The 26,917-nt window shown below is 41.1% G+C and overlaps 1 protein-coding gene and 1 pseudogene across 3 annotated transcripts in view; one reads left to right on the top strand and one right to left on the bottom strand.

Annotated features, from left to right (window-relative positions):
• The first annotated feature begins 2,184 nt into the window (after positions 1–2,184).
• KCNMB4 (potassium calcium-activated channel subfamily M regulatory beta subunit 4) overlaps positions 2,185–26,917 on the top strand; it is a 110,088-nt gene continuing 85,355 nt past the window's right edge. The window contains exon 1 of one of the 3 annotated variants that reach the window (XM_024991777.2): positions 2,185–3,280. In XM_024991777.2, coding sequence (XP_024847545.1) covers positions 2,329–3,280 — 952 coding nt within the window. In that variant the 5' untranslated portion in view covers positions 2,185–2,328. The remainder of the gene's footprint in view (positions 3,281–26,917) is intronic. The other 2 variants (XM_059886447.1, NM_001192523.1) reach the window with 2 other exon arrangements.
• LOC112446691 (protein Mdm4-like) lies at positions 8,179–9,572 on the bottom strand (annotated as a pseudogene).

Below are 26,917 nucleotides of genomic sequence, written 5' to 3'. Positions count from 1 at the left end.
GTTATTTGGGTCATGAAGATCTTTTCTGTATAGTTCTGTGTATTCTTGCCACCTCTTCTTAATATCTTCTGCTTCTGTTAGGTCCATACCGTTTCTGTCCTTTATTGTGCTCATCTCTGCATGAAATGTAGATGCCGTGTGGGGCCACCCAAGATGGACGGGTCATGGCCAAAAGTTCTGACAAGTGGTTCACTGGAGAAAGGAATGCCAACCCCCTTCAGTATTCTTGCCTTGAGAATCCCATGAACAGTATGAAAAGGCAAAAAAGCATGAAAAAAGAGTAAAGAGCAGAAGGCTAGATGGCAACAGTTTCTTCAAATACTTTTAGAATAATCATAAAGAAGGAAAGTGACTAAATGCAAAACTTGAAAAAAATGAATTTAAAAGCCTTTACGAATTTAGGTTAAAATAAGAATATTTTCTGTTGTTTGTTCTCTAGATTTACTTGGAAGACCATCTTGCCTCAGTTTTGAGGCAAAGGTTACATTCACACAACTCTCTGAGCTCTAGAATCATTGAAAAGTGAATCATATTCATTAAATTATTTTTAAACAACCCCATCCCTGTTTTACGAACAGCTATAGGAATTAATTCTGCCTCAAGGTTTAGTTGCTCACCACCACATCAGAATGATATCCAAAAAATCTAATCTGTTCACTACTGCCTCAGATCCTAGATTGGCTTTAGCCTTCTTGAAAAGGAAAATATTTATAACCTACTGTAGGAAAGAGATTCACACTGAAAATCTGTAATCTTAGGTTAATATGCTTCCACTACTAAACTCACTTTTCCTTTCAGGTAGTGTGTGTAATCACTAACAATTGTCTTCATGCCAACAGAAAGGGAAGAAAATAATATAAAATAGTCTCTCAAAACTTGAAAGGTATTAAAGTACAAAGAGTCTTCCTGACTTGGAAAATTTCCAAACCCTGCATCTTCTTAATTTATTCAGAAAAACACTTGGGGTCTTCCTATAATTGAACTTGCTTTTACCCCTTGCTTGGAAATACAACATAAAAGAGTGCTTCAAAGTAACAGATCAGGACCTCAGTTGAAAAGTACTATACCAGTAAACCAACATTTGGAATCCAAGAAAGAGAAGTCAAGAATTCTATGATTCGGTGTTTCCATATTCATCAGGAACGGAATATGAATATATGACTGAATTTAATTAAGAGTATATTCATTTGGGATTTGCAAGTCAAGAAAAAGACATGTTTATATGTTTTGCCAAGTGAATACTCTGATGCTTCAAAATGTAGGTCGAAATAGTTCTCCAAGTTTGATATTTTGATAGCAGTGTGATTTTAAAAAGATAACCTTTTTAAAGGTCAAGAAAAGAACAAAGACTGAGGTATGCACAGGCGAGGTGGAGAAGGGGCATGGAAGGAACAGCAGAAAGAATTAGGAGAGCAGGACGCAGCTCTAGAAACGGTACCTGTCCCAGAGTGGGTCGGCACGCCGCTGTCGCCTCGCACAGCGCTCCTGGAAAGCTCATCTACAAATTCCGAGATGGGCCAACGGTGACAAGACTCCTGAGGGAGCCAGAACAGAGAGGATTCTGCTTTCGGTTTGGAGCGAGAAGACGGCCCTGATGGGGAACATGGTGTCTCCTTCCAGGGCTGTAAGCCTCTGCACTCGCTCCCTTGGGTCCCTACTCAGTCAGCCCCAGCCTTGGGCACATAGAGTTGGGGTCGGCCCGGCCGCCCGAAGACCTGCGTTGCAGCGTGGTCCACCCAGGACCCAGGAAGCGAGTTTCCTGGGTCGGGGCGGGGGTGGGGGTGGGGGTCTCAGGCTCCTGCCCCCCGACGCGCGTTGCCTCCACCGCAAACTGCGTCTGACCCAGCCTGTTTCACTTCTGACCTGCTGCCCTCCATCCTCGGCTGGGGCCGGCGAGGTGGGCGGTGTGGGGGGTGGGGGTGATCGTGGGTGCTCCAGGGCAGTTGGGAGCGCCGGGACCGTGAAGCCGGACCGTTACCGCGCTCGCCCGAGGGGAGGAGGCGATGGCAGGTAACGCCTCCTGCCCTGCGGCGCACGCGCCTGCCCCAAGCGTGGGAACCGGCGGCCCGGGTCTCTCTGGGGCACACGCCCGGGCGCACGCCGCTCGCCCCGGGGGCTTCCATCCCTGTCCGCCTGGTGCCGGCGGCCAGTCTCCCCGAGAGCGCACGCCTCCCGGCCGCTGGCTTGCCGCTGGCTGACCAGTCCCCCTTTGGAGTTCAAAATTCCCGCCGCTCCACTTGCACGACACCATCTCCCTCGTTTGTTTTTTGTTTTGTTTTTTAAACTTTCACTTCGTTAAGTTATATTGATCCTAACCTCTTATCGCTGATGTCCCTCCCAGGGGAATGTAACGAGAATCCCCGGCGCCAGCGCCGCGATCCCCAGCGCCTGCCCGCCCCTCGCCCACGGGAAACGCCCCGGGGCGGGGCGGGAGGACCCGCGTCGGCGGCGGGTGGGGCACGGCGGAGCTGCCTCCCGCGCGGGGGAGCCCCGGGGCTCGCCTCAGCCCTGCAGCTTCTGCCCTCGGGGCAGCTGCCAGGCGAGTCCGCGGAGCGGCGGCCGGCGGGCGATGGAGACTGGGAGCCACCGGGCGAGAGGAGGCGGGGTGGGGGAGGCGGGGAAAGCGCGGGGGCGGAGGCTGGCAGGGGGCGCTGGAGGCAGGAGCCGCCCGTGCACTCCTCGCGCCCGAGGGTGCAGGAGGCTCTGAAACCTCGGCCGCGCTGCGAGCCTCTGGGGCTCGGGCGGCGGCGGGGAGGTGGAGGGGGGCCGCTGCCGCCTCCGGGGGGCGTCGCCGGCCTCGGCCCCTTTGTTCTCGCGCGCTCCCCCTGGCCGCCCACTCCCCTGCTGTCGTGCGGCGGCGGCTCCTCCCGCCCAGGCAGTCGGGCTCAGCGCCGGGGGCGGGAGGGGGCGGGGGGAGCGCGCCCGCCGCCGGGAGTGGGGGGCGATGGCGAAGCTCCGGGTGGCTTACGAGTACACGGAAGCCGAGGACAAGAGCATCCGGCTCGGCTTGTTTCTCATCATCTCCGGCGTCGTGTCGCTCTTTATCTTCGGCTTCTGCTGGCTCAGTCCCGCGCTGCAGGATCTGCAAGCCACGGCGGCCAACTGCACGGTGCTGTCGGTGCAGCAGATCGGCGAGGTGTTCGAGTGCACCTTCACCTGTGGCGCCGACTGCAGGGGCACCTCGCAGTACCCCTGCGTCCAGGTCTACGTGAACAACTCCGAGTCCAACTCCAGGGCGCTGCTGCACAGCGACGAGCACCAGCTCCTGACCAACCCCAAGGTAAGGACGCCCCGGGAGGATTGCCTCGCTTCTACGGAGATGCTGAGGTTTGGGGGAGCATCAGTGTTAAACCCTGCGCGGGGTGGCTCGGAGTATGCAAACGTTACCAGGAGGCGACAAGGTGTCGCGGACTATGCTTAAACCGGGAGTAAGTACACCGGGGAGCCCGGGGGCCCCCGGTCCTTCAGGAGGGTTTGTGTGCGGCGACCCGTTGGTACCCGGAGGCTTTCCTTACACACCTGTCTTGCCTGGTCTCAGATTTTGAGGCCTTGGCCCAGCTTCATTTCGGGCCCTACCGGACGGGCTTTGCAGAAATGCGAGGAGCCGAAAGTTAACTTCTTCTCAGATTAAATCCAGTGCGTAGCGGGGATACCACCAACTCCGGCGCATGGTCAAGGTCCGAGCTCCCATTGGCCGCATCCAGAACTCACCTTGGGAGATTGCAGGGGGTCCTTTAGCCTTTTGAGAGGTGTTAGAGGTTTCCCTACCTTTTCACTCTAGACAGATGTTTTTAACTTGGGGTACAAAAATGAGCTTTCGTGGGTCGACAAACGACGTGGAATCAAATGCGAAATTCTGTGGAGATCCATCTTGGGCGGGTTCTGTGGACTCCTAGTTGTCACGAAATAGATTTTCAGAAGGGTCTAGAGGAAGCCTAGGTTCTCCGTGTGTCTAAGAACAATTGGGAGCCATCTGGGGAACGGTAAAACTTTCTGAAAATAGAAAAACCTCCGTGAAATGTACCGAATATGCCTGCCTTGGCAACTTTTTCCATTCTCGCAAGCAAAAAAGAAAAAAAAAAAAAAAACAAACCTGGTTAGGACTCGAGGGATGGAAAACAGAGAAAGGGAGGCTCAGAAGACCGTTCCCAGTGGAGGAAAAACTTATAAAAAGCAGTGTCCTCAGTCTGTGAACTAGTTGAGCTTTGTAGTACACCTGCTTTTGCAAGAAGTCTTTTCTTTCTTTTGTTTTTTCTTCTCTTGGCCTTTTTTTACTCTTCTGATTACTTCGCTATCAAAGAAAATGTATGTATCTTCTTTAAAGTTACTGACATCCTCCCAGTTTGTTAGAGCAGTGCTTGAAGATCAAGAAAACTGTCCAAAAGGGAATGAGTCTTGTGTACACAGGAAAACTTTTGTTACATGTGACAGGATATAATTATAACAATCCAAAAGAAGAATCCTAGATCAATATTTTTAAAGTATTTAAAGTAAGCTTATCATTTCTCTGCAGCAAAACTCCTGTTCTTGTCTCCTAAATAGTTAATTCTTGAATTTGGAAAAAATTTTTAAGAGAATTCCTTTTTTTTTAAAAAAAAAAAAAAAAAAGAATGAATTCTCTTAAAAAAAAAAAAAGATGCTCTTGCTGACAAAGGAAGAGTATCTTAAAAATGAAGATAATAGATGAGTAGTAAGTATAGAAATACAGAATTTAGAGTATAAACTTCAAAGTCTGGAAGAAGCAATCAGATCTCAAAGACAGATGTTTTAAGTTAGGCAGCTCAACGCTCAGGAATTTCGAAACAAATTGCAAGGCATTAGGAACGTCACTTTTTTTTTTTTTTTTTTTTAAGATTAAGCCATTAATATAAAAGAAAGGTGTGGAGCAGTAGTGATTTAGAAATGATATGGTAGTTTAGCATTTAGAAGGTGTTATAATTGGTGAAACATTGCGATTAGTTTAAGCTTATGGTTCAGGCAGTAATAAATTACATATACATATTCCACTAAGTGGCTAATACCTAATCAAGACATTGAGAAGACAGAATTTACTACACAAAGAATGCTTCACAGTTTCCAGGTAATTTTGTAGAATTTGGCTGAAAAAGTAAATTGGGATCATTAGGACATAGATTTCTAAATCACTTGGAAAGAGTGGTAATGGCTTATATGTAATCCTAAGATTTTATCTCTTTTTGTTGCAAATAAACAGTTTCCTTCCCATGCCAGTTTGGATCCTGGCAACGATTACTTTGAAGAAATATCTGAACAAAATAAGATTTTTTTAAAGTAAAGCATTAAAGAAATGACAGAACTGGAGAAAGATACATTAATGTTACAGAAAATGATGAACAGCATCCCATTCGATTTAGTCAAGGTTTCCTCAGCCAAAGCAGTATGTATCTCTTTATCCAAATTATGATTGCACTGGACCATTTATAGAACATTAGACATGTTCTTTTGCAGTCACCTTTCCACTTTTGAGCAATGAAATGCTCAATTTGGAAATTCTGGTAAGCAATTAGTGATGGAAAAATTCAGTGTAACCAAAATATTGTGCCAGAGCCCATCACACAAGCAGAATGTTTCCACAGTGCCCTTGCAGTTAAGCAGTACCCACCACCAAGTGCTGTTGCATCTTGGCTACCCAGAACTTACCTCTTTATTGAAGGCCTGGGTTCCCCAGCCATTCTCTTTGCAGAATGTCTAGATTCCCTACAGTGTATTGGATCCTGATCACCTCCAACCTTCTCTGCTTTATGACGCACTGCCGCAAGAAGCCATTTGGGAGATCTCTTCTTAGAAAAAGAGAACAAGGGCTTTCTCCTTTCCCATGAGTTTACTACGTTAGTTATAGTAAAAAGCAGGGAAGGGGAAAGAATAATGCAAATATATAACTTCTTATGCTGCAGACTACTAAAGAGGTAGTGTGAATAAATTTGACCTTTGACTAATAATTTCTTTAAAATATCTTTAAGTCCTATTCAACTTATGTTTTGAAATGTATCCTTGTTTCCAAAACAGAAACTATATCCAGTCATGTAATGTAGTTCAGTTCAGTTGCTCAGTCGTGTCCAACTCTTCGCGACCCCATGGACTGCAGCATGCCAGGCTTTCCTGTCCACCACCAATTCCCGGAGCTTACTCAAACTCATGTCCATTATGTCCATGATCCATCCAACCGTCTCATCCTCTGTTGTACCCTTCTCCTCCCTCCTTCAGTGTTTCCCAGCATCAGGGTCTTTTCCAGTGAGTCAGTTCTTCACATCAGGTGGCCAAAGTTTTGGAGTTTCAGTTTCAGCATTAGTCCTTCTAATGAATATTCAGAACTGATTTCCTTTAGGATGGACTGGTTGGATCTCCTTGCAGTCCAAGGGACTCTCATGGGTCTTCTCCAACGCCACAGTTAAAAAGCATCAATTCTTCGGCGCTTAGCTTTCTTTATAGTCCAACTCTCACATCAAAACATAACTACTAGAAAAACCATAGCTTAGACTAGATGGACATTTGTTGGCAAAGTAATGTCTCTGCTTTTTAATATGCTGTTGAGGTTGGTCATAGCTTTTCTTCCAAGGAGCAAGTGTCTTTTACTTTTTAACCATTTATCATTTCTTTATTATTATTATTATTATTATTTTTACTTTACAATATTGTATTGGTTTTGCCATACATCAACATGAATCCGCCACAGGTATACACGTGTTCCCCTTCCTTACCCTCCTCCCACCTCCCTCCAGCAAGTGTGTTTTAATTTCATGGCTACAGTCACCATCTGCAGTGATTTCAGAGCCCAATAAAATAAAGTCTTTCACTGTTTCCATTGTTTCCCCATCTATTTGCCATGAAGTGATGGGACTGGATGCCATGATCTTAATTTTCTAAATGTTCAATTTTAAGCCAACTTTTTCACGCTCCTCTTTCACTTTCATCAAGAGGTTCTTTAGTTCTTCTTTGCTTTCTGCCATAAGGGTGGTGTCATCTGCATATCTGATGTTATAGATATTTCTCCTGGCAATCTTGATTCCAGCTTGTGCTTCATCCAGCCCAGCAATTCGCATGATGTACTCTGCATATAAGTTAAATAAGCAGGGTGACAATATACAGCCTTGACATACTCCTTTCCCAATTTGGGACCAGTCTGTTGTTCCATGTCCAGTTCTAACTGTTGCTTCTTGACCTGAATACAGATTTCTCAGGAGGCAGGTCAGGTGGTCTGGTGTTCCCATCTCTTGAAGAATTTTCCACAGTTTGTTGTGATGCCCACAGTCAAAGGGCTTTGGCATAGTCAATAAAGTAGAAGTAGATGTTTTTCTGGAACTCTCTTGCTTTTTCAATGATCCAATGGATGTAGGCAGTTTGATCTCTGGTTCCTTCAAGTAATGTAGTACTTCATGTACTATAGTACTCAAGTCAGTTATCCTAATTATCAAGTCAAGTCCTAATTATCCACAGGGCAGTGATCTGCTCTTTGAGTTGAACATTGCAAAAAAAAAATCTAAATTTGGGGTCAGCTTCCTCTGACTACGGTTCTTATCACTGAATTATCTCTTTGTGACTAGCTGTTGTGTACACAAAGGGCTTTGGTTCTCAACCATGGCAATTCATTAGAATCACTGGGGGAATTTTATTTTATTTTTTCAGCAGAAGGGAACACTTTATTGACTTTATTGTTTGCTAACTACACCTCAATTTTTAAAATGTGCAAAAAGTCATATGTACTTTTTCAAAATTGTTTTTTGAGGTATGTTAGCAAAAATGTTGGATATCACTGTTCTAGGCTCTTTACAATAATAATCGTTTCTCTGAACCACACAACATAATCTACTTTATACATTAATTACTTATGCTTTTTCATTGATAGCTCTAATATCTTTCTAATAGCCATCTTGGATTTTGATGCCCAAGAACATTCCCTACCAGAAAAGAACAGTAAGAAATTAAATTAAATAAAAATGAGTGTATTTCTATTTGTACTGCTCCCTCCCAAATCCTCATCTTTGAAGACAGAATGATTAACTTCTCTTTTAATGTTAATAGTCTCCAAATTGATAATCTAGTTCTAAAGAACTTATTCTCAAATTCTATAAGTTTATAGGTAAAAATGTCCTAGAACATAAAAGGACATGAATAAATTAAAGTATGAAATGGGTCACCCTGCGTAGAGATGCTGAATACTGATATTTGGACACATGACCAGCTCTGTTAATATCTGTCTGTAATTCACTGATTCAGCTATGCTACAAAAACCTTAATAACCAACTGAATCTCTTTCTTGCAAATAGGACAAGAAGCCCCAGCCTTCTTTAGTCTTCTGGCACAATGAAAACAAGTGACAAGATGGCCTGTCCTCCTGTGAATAATGTTCCCGTTTTGTGGTATTTTCTCACACAGATTACATGGCTTCAGAAGATTCTGGCAATCCTCCATGTTTTCTGTATCTTTTCTCTGTTCAAAAAGGTTATCTGATTGTTCTCCCATGCTTGACATGGTCTCTTGGCTTTCAGAACTATGAGCTAAATCCAAGAATTCCACCGAGTTGCAAGGATCAAAATGTTTCAAGCTTTTTTCCTTTTGTATGTATCTTTAGGTCTAACAACTGGAGCTGATACAGTTCTTCTGCAGTCAGGGACATCAATTCCTTCCCTTTCTTGCTTTTCAGGTATGGCAGTGATATTAGATGTGGAGAGAGAATGGGTTAACTTAGAATAATCTGAATACCAATCCTTCCTCAAGGCCCAGCAACGAAAACAGTACCTCTTGCTTGGAGAGTTAAATTTCTTGCACTCAGTACACTGCCACTCATCCTCAGAGGTAACTTCTATATCAGTATCGTCACTTATGGATTTAGGGTCCTCAAGGTCATCATTTTTTCCCACTTAAATCACCTTTTTGTCTCTCACTTTCCCTACTTCTTCACTTGTCTGTTCAGGATCAGCAGCTTTAAGTTTTATTCCAACACCAAATTGCTCTGACACTGACTCATTCAAAAATCACAAGTCATCTGTGGTGTCTGAAACAATGGCAGTACCTGTATCCTGATTTGTCTGTAAATCAGTTGAGCCATTACTTCTAGGTGTATAGTTATTTCTCAAGTTTCCTAAAAACCGCCAAGGCAAGCCAGCTACATCCCACTCCTCAAACCTGAGGTCCAGTCTTGACGTCTCTTCTTGAGTTAAATTTGCTACCAAGTCTTCATCTTCTCTAGAATTTCTGCATTTATACTGTGAGGTAGGCAGCGTGGGAATATTGCCTTCTTCAGTTCTTTTCCTGGAATTGGAAATTTCTCTACACTTTGCTTCAGTTGGTCTTGACTTGGAATATCCATACTGTGCTCCTGTGCGATAGCGAGAGTCTGAGCAGCATCTGTAGTAGCAGTAGCTAATGTGACAAGATTCTTTCTTAGCATATCATAGAGAGAGCTCTTTAACAGTGAACATTGCACCTTGTGCACCTGCTGCTTGCAAAATCTTCAAAAGAGGCAGTTTTGGTCGTACCTGATTGGTTTGCTCTGGAGAGATCCTGCAAGCACTGTCAGATGCTGAACACTGGGCAGAGGTGGAAAATGATGTCATTTTGGCAGTGAAGTGATGTGCAGTCTGCTCACTGCCGTTCCATGAGTCGCTTTCCGCCAAGCCCGGCGGGTGTGGGGGCATCAATGAACTGTCCCTAAGGTCTTAGCAGCATTTTGAAATGGCAAGTAGTCTGGGGGAACTTTAAAAAGAAGTTCGGATGCCTGCGTCCAGCCTTTAGAGATTCACACTTGGTCTTGGATGTGTCCTGGGCATTGGTAATTTTTAAAAAGTTCTACAAGTAATTCTAGTCTATAGACGGAGTGAAAATAAACACTGGCTTAGAAAATGTCTTCATCTGTTGTTCAAGAAAAGTAAAAAAAGAACCCAAAGGATTCATCATGATTAATATTTGTGTGTTTAGATTAAAAGATGGTACTGATGCTACTGAATATAGAGAGTTGTTATGAAAGGAAGGACTCAAATTCTGAAGGAAAAGAAGAGAATCCTTTAAAATTAGTTTAATGTAAATGAAATGAACTTACAGAGTTCCAAACATTTGCCTTTGCCTCATTGTAGACATTGGATGGCCAAGAAAAGATGAATTATTAAAACTGGCCTCTTGAGAGATCAGAGAAAGTAGGTGATTAGAGGCTGTATGTTTTATTTTTGAGTTTTCTTTCTCTGATAAGAAAAACCTAAAAAGAGAGGACAAATGTCTATTTCTAAGAAATCAGTACTACTAAAAACCTAAGAGAAATGCATTGAAGAGAAGAAAAACTTAGAACAGAACTGGAAGAGGCTTCAGGCTTTAAGAATATCCCCTGAAATTGGATGTAATTAACTATAGGCCTTTGTGGCTTAGTCACCTTCTTGGTACCCTTCTCATCCATTCTAGTGTGCCCCTTCCCCCAACACACACACTCCCTGTATAGAGGGTAAGGCCTGCTGGGGTTAATTTCCGAGCTCCATTCTTGAGTCAAATGTTCAACGTGATATACTTTGTGGTCTAGGGAGTCCATCATATCAAAGTTAATAAAAGGCTAATCTGAATTGTGACAACTTATCTGTAGCCTTTATTTCTCCATGAAAAAGTGGCTTACTGTGGTTGTTTTTTCTCTGGTGATAATATGAAGTAATATTGGGGATGTACATCAAATTTAAGTTCACAAATACTTCTTTAGCATCTATTATGATCAAAGAACTGGGCAAGAAATGGGAGGGTGTACAAAGATGAGTTCATTTAACAAATATTTATTAAATGCCTGCTTAGGTTCTAGGTGTGTTTCTAGGTTTTAGGACTGGAATAGAGATCAAAAGAAGATTTCTGAAGCTTACATTTCAGTGGAGTGACTGACAAGAAATCAATTCATAATGTACTGTCATGTAATGATGGATGGGCAAAGAAATTTAAGCAGCATAAAGGTACAGAAAGTTATGGAAGGAATGAGAGCTGTTCTTTTACATAGGATGGCCAGGGAAGGTGGCTCTGATGAAGTGATATTTCCACAGAGACCCAAAGGACATGAGAGGATTATCAGTGGCCTAAGGGATATAGAGGAATGAATCATGTGGCTCTCCAGAGAAAGACTGTTCCACAAGTTCCAGGAACAGCAAGTACAATGGCACTGAGGCGAGTGTGCGGAATAGTGAGGATGACGGTGAGTGAATAGAGAACAGTGGGAGAAGAGACGAGGGTCTCAGAAAACTTTATAAGGACTTTGGATTCTAGTCTAAGTGTGATGGTAAGTTATTTGACACTAGGCCGGACCAAGATATAATCAGACTTAGACTTTTAAACAATTTGAATGATCCATCTGGATGCTGAGATGAGGATAGAATTTGTATGGGGGGAGGAGTGTTTGTGTACACGCGCATGCTCACTTGTGCAAGGTGAGAGCATCAGAGGCAAGACTGGAAACAAGGAGTCCAGTAGGACAAACAAAAGGTGGTGGCGATTTAGATCAGGGAGTAGCATTGATAAGGTCTGCTGATGGACTGGATGTGAGTAATGAGGGAGAAAAGAATGAAGATGACTCAAAGGTTTGTGGCAATCACAACTGAGAAAGGGAGGTGGTTTTATTATTATAAACAGGAAAACTGAAGGAGGAGTAATTTTGGAGGTTGGACACAACTGAGCACACACACACAAACACACTGCATGAAAAGCAGGTGTTCAGTTTTAGATACGCCTAGATGACTCATGGGCTTCTCCGGTGGTGCAGTCTCCTGCCAGACTTGGGAGATACAGGTTCGATTCCTGAGTCAGGAAGATCCCCTGGAGTAGGAAATTACAACCCACTGCAATATTCTTGCCTGGAAAATTCCATGGACAGAGGAGCCTGGTAGACTATGCTCCATGGTGTTACAAAGAGTCGGAAATGACTGAGCATCCTTGGCGGCAACTGATGTACACATGAGGATGAATTCTTGAGTTTCTGCCCTCAAGGAGATCATTACCTAGCAGTCAAGATAAGAACACAATAACTATCAAACAAAGCAAAACATCAAGTTCTACTGGGAGGTATATGACAAACATCTAAAGGGGAATGACTAGGGGGAATGCTTCCTGGAGAAGGAAGCATTTGCCATGAAATTTGAGAATGAATAGAATTTTTTTATCTTGGGAGGGAAGATGAAGAGAAATGAAGAGAACATCAAGGAAGAGAAGAATGCCAGGAGCAAGGCTCTGGAGCTGTGGAGTATGGGGTATGTTGGGGAACCAGCAGATAGACTGGTGTGGCTGGAACCTAGGGGCCAAAGAGCAGAGGTCTGGGGAAAAGGTGTGCATGCATGCCAAGTCGCTTCAGTCATGTCTTTGCAACCCTATGGACCATATCCTGCCAGGCTCCTCTGTCCATGGGATTCTCCAGGCAAGAGTACTGGAGCGGGTTGCCATGCCCTCCTCCAGGGGATCTTCCCAACCCAGGGATCGAACCCATGTCTCTTAGTCTCCTGCATTGGCAGGCAGGTTCTTAACCACTAGTGCCACCTGGGATAAGGCAGGAGAGTAAATTGGGGCCAGTAATATAGAGGTCCTTGACAGACAGTGTGGGTTTAGTGAACATTGGGAACCCATAGTAAGAAGAATCTATGCCCATCTACCAAAGGTGGTCACATACTAATCCCTAGAATCTGTGAATATCTTATGTTATGCAGCAAAGGGAAGTCAAGGTTGCAGACGCAGTTAAATTTGCTAATCAGCTGACCTTAAAATAGGGAGATGTGCTGGTGGGCTCTAGAATCACAAGCACCTTTAAATGTGGAAGAGGAGGTCAGAGTGATGCGATTTGAAGACAACTCAACTGACTGTTGGCAGCTTTGAATACAGAAGAGGGACATGAGCCAAAGAATGCAGGCGGGAAAAGGCAAGAAAATGGATTCTTTCTTAGAGGCTTCAGAAAGGAGTATAGCCCAGCTGGTGTCTTGATTTTAGCTCAGTGAGACCCGTTTTGGAATTCTGTCCTCCAGAATTGCAAGTTAATACATTTATTTTGAGCCACTAAGTTTCTGCTATAGCAGCAATAGGAAACTAACACAGAAGCCAAGTGAGGCTTTTGAGTAGGTGACTAATATGATTAGATATTTGAAAGTTTGGTCAGATTATGTCCACCTATTACAGCTCTTTGCAAACAATCTACTCTGCAGACTGCTAGGATCTTCCTGTCTGAGAGTACTTAACCATGAGCCACCTCTGGCATCCATTTGTGGATGCTGTTTATGAAGGTCTTAATTATTTGTAAAAACTCTCAAAATTATGTATCTCAAACTCTAATCAGAAACTTTTTACTTTTACATGAGAGGTTTGTAATATTACAATATATTTCGGTTTAAGTTTTGGGGAAAATGCATATATTTTCCATTATTACAAACTTACCTCAATTATAAAGCTTTTTATAAGTTGTCAGTTTTGTTTATCTGAAATGTTTTTAATACTCATTTATGAGTGACGATGTCACTCATTTTATTTACCTTGGGTTTAAATTTTTTTTCTCTGTCTTTACCAGAATTTTAACAATTGAGTTCCTAGACAAACTATACATTTATATTACAATTACCATAAATACTCACAGTATAATACTGAACAGAATGGTTTTCAATATTACATATGTTTCTAACTGTTCCTCATGCTGTGCCTTTGGTATTCTCTAAGACACATAAACTAATGTGTAAAAATTTGTAATTTGAGTTGTGGTAATATCCTCTTTTCTTTTAAAATAATCAGTTATAAAATTGAAAACCATATGTTTATTAAATTATTTAAATCTGTGACCATTTTGGTAAATAAACTAATCAAACAAATTTATTTCATGTATTTGCTTGGTTTGTTAGCAGAATCCAGCAGATTGGGTCACTGAAAGTTCTCTGTACCTTGAAGCACATGTGAAGAAATACCCATTCATCTAACTGATGCAATAGACCAAATGGACTTTGAAACCTTATCTGATGTCCAATTTACTAGTTATAATTTAACAACATTGTAGAAGCACTTATTGATGTTGTATCTCATTAGTGGAAATTATCAATCAGTTCAGTTCAGTTCAGTCACTCAGTCATGTCTGACTCTTTGTGACCCCATGGACTGCAGCACGACAGGCTTCCCTGTCCATCACCAACTCCCAGAGTTTCCTCAAACTCATGTCCATTGAGTCGGTAATGCCATCCAACCATCTCATCAATATATCCTGTAAAATTAAATTATAATATCAGAAGTTTAATACTTTTTTCCTGTGTATAAATAAATTTATGTAATTGTCCTTATCAACACAACTTAATTTTAAAATAATTCTCAAGAATAAAAAGTCAGAAAATAATAATGCTTACTGAGACTAAAATCTTCTATTCTCATTATAATTATCTTCTATTTCCTTTGTTACAAGAATAAAAATGGCAAAAGAATATCATGTTTATCTCTCTAAAACCAGCTTCTCTTCTAGAATCTTTTGTTTCTATTAATGGTATCATTATTCTCTGGTATTAATACTTTGTCTGATTTTTACTGCCACTGTCATGGTCAGTTTTCATTCCAATCCCAAACAAAGGCAATGCCAAAGAATGTTCAAACTACCGCACAATTGCACTCATCTCACACACTAGCAAAGTAATGCTCAAAATTCTCCAAGCCAGGCTTCAGCAGTACATGAACCATGAACTTCCAGATGTTCAAGCTGGATTTAGAAAAGGCAGAGGAACTTGAGATCGAACTGCCAACATCTGCTGGATCATTGAAAAAGCAAGAGAATACTAGAAAACATCTGCTTTATTGATTATGTCAAAGTCTTTGACTGTGTGGATCAAAACAAACTGTGGAAAATTCTTCAAGAGATGGGAACACCAGACCACCTAACCTGCCTCCTGAGAAATCTCTGTGCAGGTCAAGAAGCAACAGTTAGAACTGGACATGGAACAACAGACTGGTTACAAATTGGGAAAGGAGTACATCAAGGCTGTATATTGTCACCCTGCTTATTTAACTTATATGCAGAGTACATTATGCGAAATGCCAGGCTGGATGAAGCACAAGCTGGAATCAAGATTGCCAGGAGCAATATCAATAACCTCAGATATGCAGATGATACCACCCTTATGCCAGAAAGTGAAGAAGAACTAAAGAACCCCTTGATGAAAGTGAAAGAGGAGAGTGAAAAACTGGCTTAAAACTCAACTTTCAAAAAACGAAGATCATGGCATCTGGTCCCATCACTTCATGGGAAATAGATGGGGAAACAGTGGAAACAGTGAGAGACTTTATTTTGGGGGGTCCAAAATCACTGCAGATGGTGAGTGCAGCCATGAAATTAAAAGACGCTTGCTCCTTGGAAGAAAAGCTATGACCAACCCAGACAGCGTATTAAAAAGCAAAGACATTACTTTGCCAACAAAGGTCTGTCTAGTCAAAGCTATGGTTTTTCCAGTAGTCTTGTATTGATGTGAGAGTTGGACTATAAAGAAAGCTGAACGCCAAAGAATTGATGCTTTTGAACTGTGGTGTTGGAGACGACTCTTGAGAGTCCCTTGGACTGCAAGGAGATCCAATCCGTCCATCCTAAATGAAATCAATTATGAATATTCATTAGAAGGACTGATGCTGAAACTCAAACTCCAATATTTTGGCCACCTGATACTTTGCCACCTTTTCATTTGAAAAGACCCTGATGCTGGGAAAGATTGAAGGCAGGAGGAGAAGTGGATGACAGAGGATGAGATGGTTGGATGGTATCACAAACATGATGGACATGAATTTGAGTAAGCTCTGGGATTTTTTGATGGACAGGAAGGCCTGGCGTGCTGTGGTCCATGGGGTCACAAAGAGTCAGACACAACTGAGCTACTGAAGTGAACTGAGCTGTTCTGGTCAAAGATACTACAATTTGCTTTGGTTATTACAGTGTCTCTTCACTAATCCCTTTTTTCTAGTCAATTTCTTCCTTCAAATCAGTGATTCTCAAAGTGTAATCAGTGGACAAGAAACATCAGCATCATTTGTGAGCTTGTTAGTAATGCATGTTCTCAAACCCATCCTAAACCCACTGAATCAGAGATTCCACCCTAGTTTCTGATTTAGTAGTTCTGTGTTGGAATCTAAGAATTTGTACAGCAGAAAATAATTACCAAGCTAATAGGTGGGGAAAATGAAGTAATGTAAAACAATAAGTTTAGAAGAATGCAATAAAAGAGAGTAAAAAGACTGTAGACAGGTAGAATAAATTTTAAAAAGTAATAATCTACTCAATGTTATTTGGCAGCCTGCATAAGAGGGGAGTTGAAAGAGAATGGATACATATATACGTATTGCTGAGTTCCTTTGCTGTCCTCTTGAAACTATTATAATATCATTAATTGTCTGTACTCCAATAAAAAATAAAAAAGTTAAAAAAATAAGATAGAGTTAAACCCAAATTTATAATTACATTGAATATAAATGAACTAACTCTTCCAATTTAAAGGTAAAGACCATAGACTGGAAAACACACTATACAAACATCAATACCCCCATCAAAAAAATGAAGAAAGAAAAACTGGAGTACTTGTATAATATGAAACACAGAAGACTTTGAAACAAAAATGTGTCACTAGAGCTAAAAAGAGACATTTCATAGTTATAAAAGTTAATTCAATAAAATATAACAATTCTGTACTGGGATGTACCTAAAATATTAACTCAAAATACATAAAAACAAAAAAGTAAAGCAGAAATATATAGAAACATCTTGAGGGAGAAATATATATGTCTATCATGATGAGAGATTTTAGGACATTTCTGTTTCTAACTGATAAATACTCAGATAACAGTAATGTTAATACACATCCAACAGATTTGAGTAACATGTTTAACAATGGACCCAAGTGATATTTATAAATTAATATATCCAGTAGCAGCACAGTGCACGTGGTTTCAAGTGCCCACATAATATTTCCAAAAACTGATCACATTTGGGCCATAAAGCAAGCCTTAACAAATTTCAAAGGAGTGAAATAATGAATATTATATCCTCAGTGAAATTAAGGTAGAAATGATTAAATTTTACTGAGAGACATAGATAGTATAGGAAGTTCATCAGTGAAAGTGTGAGCTTATGAATACATGATTCCTGAGCAATTAGCTCTACATAAAAAAGAAATAAAATTTGATACATGCTTCATACCCATAACAACAAATTTTAAATGGAATAAAACCTAAAAATGAAAAGAAAACAATAAAGATTTCAAAAGTTAGAATAGGAAAATATCTTTATGACATAGGTCTAAGAAATATTTTCTTAAATAAGGTTTAAAGAACAAATCATAAAAAGAAAATATTGATACATTTGAGCATGTTAAAACAATGATTTACATATGATTAAAATTATTGCAAACAATGTGAGAATGTAAGCCATATACAAGTAGAAGATAATGGCAAAAACAAGTAATCAACAACATTTATGAAAATGTCTACAAATCATTAAGAAAATGATGTTTGACATAATGGGAAAATCAGTGAAGGTTATGGACAGTCAATTCATGAAAGAACCCAAATGGTCAATAAATGTGAAATAATTCTCTGTTCCAGTAATCCTAGGGAAATTCGAATGACAACAATAATGGAATGCTATTTCACACCTATCAGGCTGACAAAACATAATATGCTTCAAAAGACCAAATAATGGTGAGGATTTGAGAAAACGTGAAATCCTAACTTATTGCTGGAAAGTTAGTTCAACCACTTAGGAAAATAAACATACTATGTGAAACTGAAGTTGTGCATACCTGACAATCATTGTGACAACTGAGCAAATGACAGCAATTTCCCTTCAAAGGTGTTTACCCTAAAAAAACTAACACACGTTCAAGAAGTGTGTGTGAGGATTATCATTGCAGAACTGTTTGTAGTAGTGAAAAAGTAGGACCAATCTAACTGATTTAGGATATTGGATGGGATGCTTTAATAAGAGCCTAATAAAAGTAACCTAAACAAACAAGAAAAACCCTAAGGAAGAATCACATCCTAAGTTGTTTCAGTCGTGTCAGACTCTGACACTCCCTGGACTGTAGCCCACCAGGCTCCTCGATCCGTGGGATTTCCCAGGCAAGAAACTGGAGTGGGTTGCCATTTCCTCCTCCAGGGGATCTTCCGAACCCAGGGATCGAACCCGTGTCTCCTCCATTTAAGGAACCACAAAGAGTCGGGCACGACTGAGCAACCCCCTTTCACTTTTCACTTTCATGCGTTGGAGAAGGAAATGGCAACCCACTCCAGTGTTCTTGCCTGGAGAATCCCAGGGATGGGGGAGCCTGGTGGGCTGCCGTCTATGGGGTTGCACAGAGTCGGACATGACTGAAGCGACTTAGCAGCAGCAGCAGGTTTTTTCTTTTGTAAATGTCTGAACTTATAAGCAGTCTATGGGGCTAAACCATTCTAATCTGGAAGGTCATTCAAACACCCAGTTTCTTACTGTCTTATTGCTCTTAACATGTCCCTTAACATGTTTTTCCTAATTTGCATCGCATCTGCCTTGTGGGCAGAAAGAAGAATGAAAGAGGAAAAATAAAGGAAAGACAGCTTCCTGTAAAAAAGATATATTTCAAATATTGTAATGTTTGCCCTTTTAATGTGTACAGTTTTTTGGTATATTCACAAAGTTGTGCGAGCATCTTTGCTAATTTCAGAATATTTCCATTGCTCCCAAAGGAAATCTCATGCATATTATTTCTCACTCCCAATTCCCCCAAATTGGTTTTGATATATAATTCTTTTTATATATTCCAAAACTTGGTTTGCTAGCATTTTGTTGAAGATTTTTGCATCTATATTCATAAAGTATATTCGTCTGTAGTTTTCTTATGATATCTTTGTCTGCTTTTTGGTATCATAGTAACAGAATGAATTGGGATGTATTCTCTTTTTTTTTTAGAAGAGTTTATGATATTGCACCATGGTCAAGTGGGATTTATTTTAGGAATGCAAGCTTGGTTAAACATAATAAAATCAATACAGCATGTTAATAGAATAAATGACAGAAATCACATGCATATATATATGCAGAAAAAAATTGACAAAATCCTTTCATGACTTAAAACATCAATAGACTAGGAACTGAAGGGAACTTTGTCAGCCTGATAAAGGGGAACTGTGAAAAACCCACAACTAGTATCATACTTAATGATGAAAGACTGAAAACTTTTCCCCTGAGATCACAAACAAGGTGAAGATGTCCATTCTTCCTTCTCCTGTTCAACATAGTACTGGAGGTTTATGGTCAGGACAATTAGGTAAGAAAATGAAACCGAAGACATCCATATTGGAAAGGAAGAAATAAAACTCTCTCTATCCACAAATCACATGATCTTGTATATAGAAACTCCTGAAAACTCCAGCAAAAAAAAAAAAGCTACTGGGCCAAATAAATTTAGCAAGACTGCAGGACATAAGGTCAATGTGCAAAAATCAATTGTATTTTTATTTTTTTAAAGCTTTGATTTATGATAGCTTTATTGAGATCTTCATAAGGATACGTCCATTTTAAGTGTACAATGCCAGTATTTTTAGTAAATGTATACCTGTATTTTATACAGTAACAATTAACAATCCAAAAGTGAAATTAAGAACACAGTTCTACTTACAGTAGCATCAAAATAATAAAACAATTAGGAATATATTTGACAAATTTAACAAAACAGTGTAAGACTTGTACCCTGAAAACTACAAAACTCTTGAAAGAAAGAACTAAATAAAGATACCTTTTGTTCATAAATTGGGAAACAATATTGTAATGATGGCAACACTTTCCGAATTGATCTATAGATTCATTACAATTCCTATAAAAAAACTCAATTGGATTTTCTTTTTCAGAAATTGACAAGCTGATCCTGAAATTCAGGTAAAAGTGCAAAGGACCCAGGATAGTCAAAACAATGTTGAAAAACAAGAACAAAGTTGGAACGCTCACATTTTCCAATTTTAAAATTTACTTGAAGGCTACAGTAATCAAGACTGTATGGTACTGGCATATGGAATAGATTCCAAATCTATGGAATAGCGTTGAGAGTCCAGAAATAAATGCATACATTTATAAGTAATTGATTTTGACAAGGATGTCAAGAGCATTCAATAGGAAAAAAAAAAAGTCTTTTCAACCAGTATGCTGGAACAATTGTATGTGCACATGCAAAGGCGTGAAGTTGGACTTCTGCTCCACATCATAATACAAAAATTAATTCAAATCGATGAGAGACCTGAATGTAAGAGCAAAACTATAAAGCTATTGGAAGAAAACACAGTTGTCAATCTTTATGACTTTGAATTCGGCAGTTTCTTAATATGATGCAAAAGGCACAAGCAACCAAAGGAAAAATAGATAATTGGACATAATAAATTTTTTAAAAATATTTGTGGTTTTGTGCTTTGAAGGATACTATCAAGAAAGTGAAAAGATAACCACAAAATGAGAGGAAATATCTTCAAATTATCTATCTAGTAAGGATTGAATATCCAGGATATATAAAGAACCTTTACAACTCGATAACAACAGTAACACAAAGACAACCCAATTTATAAATAGACAAAAGTTAGAAATGGATATTTTTCCAAAGAAGTATACAAATGAGCAACAAGCACATGGAAAGATGCTCAGTATCATTAGTCATTGCATGCATTGTGCCAAGTCACTATGTCATGTCCAAAGTGTGCACAGTCATGTGCACTCTTTGCAACTTTATGGACTGTAGCAACTAGCCTCCTCTGTGCATAGGATTCTCCAGGCAAGAATACTAGAGTGGGTTGGCATGCTGTCCTGTAGGAAATTTTCCTGACCCAGGGATCGAACCCTAGTCTCATGTCTCCTGCATTGGCAAGAGGATACTTTCCCGCTAGTGCCACCTGGGAAGCCCTCCTTAGTCATTGATAGTGGTTTAATTGCTAAGTTATGTCCGACTTTTTCAACCCCGTGGACTGTAGCCTGCCAGGCTCCTCTGTCCATGGAATTCTCCAGGCAAGAATAGTGGAGTGGGTTGCCATTTCCTTCTCCAGGGGATCTTCCCGACCCAGGGATTGAACCCAGGTCTCCTGCATTGCAGGCAGATTCTTTACCAACTGAGCTACAAGGGAAGCCCCCTTAGTCATTCAGTTCAGTTCAGTCGCTCAGTCGTGTCTGACTCTTTGCCACCCCATGAATCGCAGCACGCCAGGCCTCTCTGTCCATCACCAACTCCTGGAGTTCACTCAGACTCAGGTCCATCGAGTCAGTGATGCCATCCAGCCATCTCATCCTCCATCGTCCCCTTCTCCTCCTGCCTCCAATCCCTCCCAGCATCTTCACATGAGGTGGCCAAAGTACTGGAGTTTCAGCTTTAGCATCATTCCTTCCAAAGAAATCCCAGGGCTGATCTTCAGAATGGACTGTTTGGATCTCCTTGCAGTCCAAGGGACTCTCAAGAGTCTTCTCCAACACCACAGTTCAAAAGCATCAATTCTTTGGCACTCAGCTTTCTTCACAGTCCAACTCTCACATCCATACATGACCACAGGAAAAACCATAGCCTTGACTGGACGAACCTTTGTTGGCAAAGTAATGTCTCTGCTTTTCGATATGCTAACCTTAGTCATTAGGGGAACACAAATCAAAACTGCAATAAGATACTTTCAGCCCACTGCTGCTGCTGCTAAGTCACTTCAGTCGTGTCTGACTCTGTGCGACCCCATAGACGGCAGCCCACCAGGCTCCACCGTCCCTGGGATTCTCCAGGCAAGAACACTGAAGTGGGTTGCCATTTCCTTCTCCAGTGCGTGAAAGTGAAAAGTGAAAGCGAAGTCGCTCAGTCGTGTCAGACTCTTCGCGACCCCATGGACCACAGCCTACCAGGCTCCTCCATCCATGGGATTCTCCAGGCAAGAGTACTGGAGTGGGGTGCCATTGCCTTCTCCTTTTCAGCCCACTAAGTGACCATTAAAAATTAAAAGACAGTAACAAGTTTTGATGACCATGTGGAGAAATTAGAATCCTCATACACTGTTGATAAGAATGTAAAAGATTTGTAGCTGCTTTGGAAAACAGTTGACAATTCCTCGAAAAGTTGAACAGAATTGCTATTAGACCCAGCAACTCCATTCCTAGGTATATACCCAAGAGAAATGAAAACACATGTCCACACAAAACTTGTACATGACTATTCATAGTAGCATTATTCTTAATAGCCAAAAAGTGTAAATAAATCATATGTCCATCAACTGATGAATGGACAAATAAAATGTGCTGTATTCATGCAAGGAATTTTATTTGGCTATAAGAAGGGCAGTAAAGAATATGCCTGCAATGTGGGAGACCCAGGTTCAATCCCTTGGGTGGGGAAGATCCCCTGGAGAGGGGAATGGCTACCCATGCCAGTATTCTTGCCTGGAGAATCCTCCGGACAGAGGAGATGGCAGGCTACAGTCCATAGGGTCACATAGGGTCGGACATGACTGAAACGACTAAGCAAGCATGTGCATGTTTACCTGTTAATCCCAAATTCCTAATTTATCCTTCCCCCCTTCCCGCTGAGGTAGGATTTCTACTCCTAAGAGTCCGTGCCATACTTGTCAGCAAAATTGATTGTGCACAATATTTAATGAGCATTGTATATAGTGATTAAAAAAATGGAAGATGATGTCTGTTGATTAAAGAAGGTGAAATAGATGAAGATGCAGCCAAGAAGCACCGCCATCAAAAGGATAATGCAGAGTATACTCACGAATAGTGAATGAGAGAAGCAAATGCAAAGTACAGTGTTTACTTTGATATAATTTGTGGGAAACTGTTGGGGAGGGTGGCAAAGGAGAAAGTTCGGTGGTAGGAGTTCTGGGTGGTAGGAGTCCAGGGGATTTTTTGTTGTTGTTGTTGTTAACTAATTTTTATTGAAGTATAGTTGCTTTACAGGACTTCAGCAGTAAAGAATCTGCCTGCAATGCAGGAGATGCAGGTTTGATCCCTGGGTCGGAAAGATCCCCTGGAGGAAGGCATGGCAACTCACTTCAGTATTCTTGCCTGGAGAATCCCATGGATAGAGAAGCCTGGAGGGCTACATACAGTCCATAAGGTTGAAAAGGGTTGGGCAACACTGAAGCGACTGAGCACACACACATGCAGAGTTACTTTACAATGTTGTGTTAGTTTCTGCTATACAGAATCAGCTATACACATACAAATGCCGCCTCTTTTTTTAGATTTCCTTCCTGCTCAGTTCACCAGAGCATTGAGTTGAGTTCCCCATGCTGTGTGGTAGGTTCTCATTAGTTATCCATTTTATGCATCAGTTCAGTTCTGTCGCTTAGTCATGTCCGACTCTTTGCGACCCCATGAATCGCAGCACACCAGGCCTCCCTGTCCATCACCAACTCCCGGAGTTCACTCAGACTCACGTCCATCGAGTCAGTGATGCCATCCAGCCATTTCATCCTCTGTTGTCCCCTTCTCTTCCTGCCCCCAATCCCTCCCAGCATCAGAGTCTTTTCCAATGAGTCAACTCTTCACATGAGGTGGCCAAAGTACTGGAATTTCAGCCTTAGCATCATTCCTTCTGAAGAAATCCCAGGGCTGATCTTCAGAATGGACTACTTGAATCTCCTTGCAGTTCAAGGGACTCTCAAGAGTCTTCTCCACCACCACATTTCAAAAGCATCAATTCTTTAGCTCTCAGCTTTCTTCACAGTCCAACTCTCACATCCATACATGACCACAGGAAAAACCATAGCCTTGACTAGACAGACCTTTGTTGGCAAGGTAATGTCTCTGCTTTTCAATATGCTATCTAGGTTGGCCATAATGTTTTTTCCAAGGAGTAAGTGTCTTTTAATTTCATGGCTGCAGTCACCATCTGTAGTGATTTTAGAGCCCAGAAAAATAAAGTCTGACACTGTTTCCACTGTTTACCCATCTATTCCCATGAAGTGATGCATAGTGGTGTATATATGTCAATCCCAATCTCCCAATTCATCCCACCTCTCCTTTACCCTTTGATATCCGTATGTTTGTTCTCTATGTCTGTATCTTTATTTCTGCTTTGCAAATTAAGTTCATCTGTGTTGTTTTTCTAGATTCTACACATACAGGTGATATTATACAATATTTGTTTTTCTCTTTCTGACTTACTTCACTCAGTGTGACAGTCTCTCAATCTGCCCACATCTCTGCAAATGGAACAGTTTCATTGTTTCTAATGTGTATATGTACTGCATCGTCTTTATCCATTCCTCTGTTGATGAACATTTAGGCTGCTTTCACATCCTGGCTATCATAAATAGTGCTGCAGTGAACTTTGAAATACATGTATCTTTTTGACTTACAGATTTTTCTCTAGGTTTATGTCCATAAGTGGGTTTTCTAGGTCATATGGTAGTTCTGTTTTCCCTGGAGCTCGTGTAGGCAGTGCCCTGCCACCCGTAGGCACACAGAGAAAGAAGCTCCTGTGGCAGACTCCTCTGTCTCTGTGCACACCCTCTAACAATGGTCCCTTGCCTCTCTAGTGAGAGGCTTCTTCCCAGACTCCCTCATTTGTGGTGCTCTACAACCTAGCCCCCTCTAGCGGTCTTCACACAGTGAACCCCAGTCCTCCCCCTGGCATTTGACCTTCGAAGTTGAGCCTCAGTACTCAGCCCCAACCCATTCCATTGGCTGAGTAGACAAGCCTCTCAGGCTGGGAAGTGTGGGTCAGCACCCACGCTCTGTGCAGGTCTCTCTGCTTTGCCCTCAGCACACTTGTTGCTGTGCTCTCCTCCAAGGCTCCAAAGCGCTCTCTGTCCCCACCGGTGAGGGGACTTCCCAGTGTGTGGAAACCTTTTCCTCCTTCACATCTCCCTCCCAAAGGTGCAGATCCCATCCCAATTTCTTTCTCTGTCTTTTTTTTTTTTTTTTGTCTTTTGTCTTACCCAGTTACTTGGAGATTTTCTTGCTCTTTTGGAGTCTGAGGACTTCTGCCGGTGTTCAGCAGATGTTCTGTGAGAGTCGTTACACACGTAGATATTTTTTGATGTATCTGTAAGGGAGAAGGTGAGCTCCGTATCATACACTTCTGCTATTTTGATCTGATCTCTGAATGTTATGTATTTTAAAATAGTAATTTTCCAAATAAAATTTATTTGCAAAATACTCAAAATTATTCTGAAAATATTTAATTAAAATAAAATTGTAATTTTGATGGGATGAACTTTTAATTTACAAAAACTGTGAAAGTCCTAAAAATATAGGTAAATATTTACATAATTTTGTCACTGGACAAAGCCTTTTAAAGCAAGAGCAAATATTATGAACTAATACACTTTTTTAATGACACAGTAAGAAAGAAGTTAACATATTTTTCAAAAATATTAAATTTGAAAGAAAAAATGACCAATTTGAGAGGATATTTGCACTATGGTAGAGCAGTGATTCAAAACTCATTACTTAAAGAGCTTGTGGCAATAAATGGCTTTCTCTTCAGTGGAAGACTTATAGATGTGATGGTTAATTTCCTGTGTCAACTTAACTGGGCTAAAGGATGTCCAGATATTTGTAAACCATTATTTCTGTAATAAGAGAAATTCCAGAAATATTGCTCTAAAATAAATTCTCTGAGGACTTCACTGGCAGTCCATTGGTTAGGATTCTGGGCTTCCACTGCTAGAGGCACGGGTTTGATCCCTGGTGGGTGAACTGAGATCCTGTATGCTGCATGGTATGGTTAAGGGAAAAAAAAAAAATTGCCTGTTATTCTATACTGATTCCTGAATACTTGGATGAAATACTATGCTAGTAGATTTGAAACCATAGGATGATATGGTTATTCTCTAGGTTAATACAAACGTCCAAACTAAAACAATCTAGTAATGATTTTTTTCTTTTTCAAAGTAGACCAGTTACTAGGGAGGAAATAGAGAAATATCTCAATAGAACTACAATGAGGACTCCTCTGTCCCAATCCCTTTTGGCGTCCAGATCAGATTAGATCAGTCGCTCAGTCGTGTCTGACTCTTTGCGACCCCATGAATCGCAGCATGCCAGGCCTCCCTGTCCATCACCAACTCCCGGAGTTCACTCAGACTCAGGTCCATTGAGTCAGCGATGCCATCCAGCCATCTCATCCTCTGTCGTCCACTTCTCCTCCTGCCCCCAATCCCTCCCAGCATCAGAGTCTTTTCCAATGAGTCAACTCTTCGCATGAGGTGGCCAAAGTACTGGAGTTTCAGCTTTAGCATCATTCCTTCCAAAGAAATCCCAGGGCTGATCTCCTTCAGAATGGACTCGTTGGATCTCCTTGCAGTCCAAGGGACTCTCAAGAGTCTTCTCCAACACCACAATTCAAAAGCATCAACTCTTCGGCACTCAGCCTTCTTCACAGTCCAACTCTCACATCCATACATGACCACAGGAAAAACCATAGCCTTGACTGGATGAACCTTTGTTGGCAAAGTAATGTCTCTGCTTTTGAATATGCTATCTAGGTTGGTCATAACTTTCCTTCCAAGGAGTAAGCATCTTTTAATTTCATGGCTGCAGTCACCATTTGTAGTGATTTTGGAGCCCAGAAAAATAAAGTTTGACACTGTTTCCACTGTTTCCCCATCTATTTCCCATGAAGTGGTGGGACTGGATGCCATGATCTTCGTTTTCTGAATGTTGAGCTTCAAGCCAACTTTTTCACTCTCCACTTTCACTTTCATCAAGAGGCTTTTGAGTTCCTCTTCACTTTCTGCCATAAGGGTGGTGTCATCTGCATATCTGAGGTGGTTGATATTTCTCCCAGCAATCTTGATTCCAGTTTGTGTTTCTTCTAGTCCAGCGTTTTTCATGATGTACTCTGCATAGAAGTTAAATAAACAGGGTGACAATATACAGCCTTGACAAACTCCTTTTCCTATTTGGAACCAGTCTGTTGTTCCATGTCCAGTTCTAACTGTTGCTTCCTGACCTGAATACAAA

This window comes from Bos taurus, chromosome 5, assembly GCF_002263795.3.
Source record: "Bos taurus isolate L1 Dominette 01449 registration number 42190680 breed Hereford chromosome 5, ARS-UCD2.0, whole genome shotgun sequence".
Lineage (NCBI taxonomy): Eukaryota > Metazoa > Chordata > Mammalia > Artiodactyla > Bovidae > Bos > Bos taurus.
This window is presented reverse-complemented; position numbering and strand designations above follow the sequence as displayed.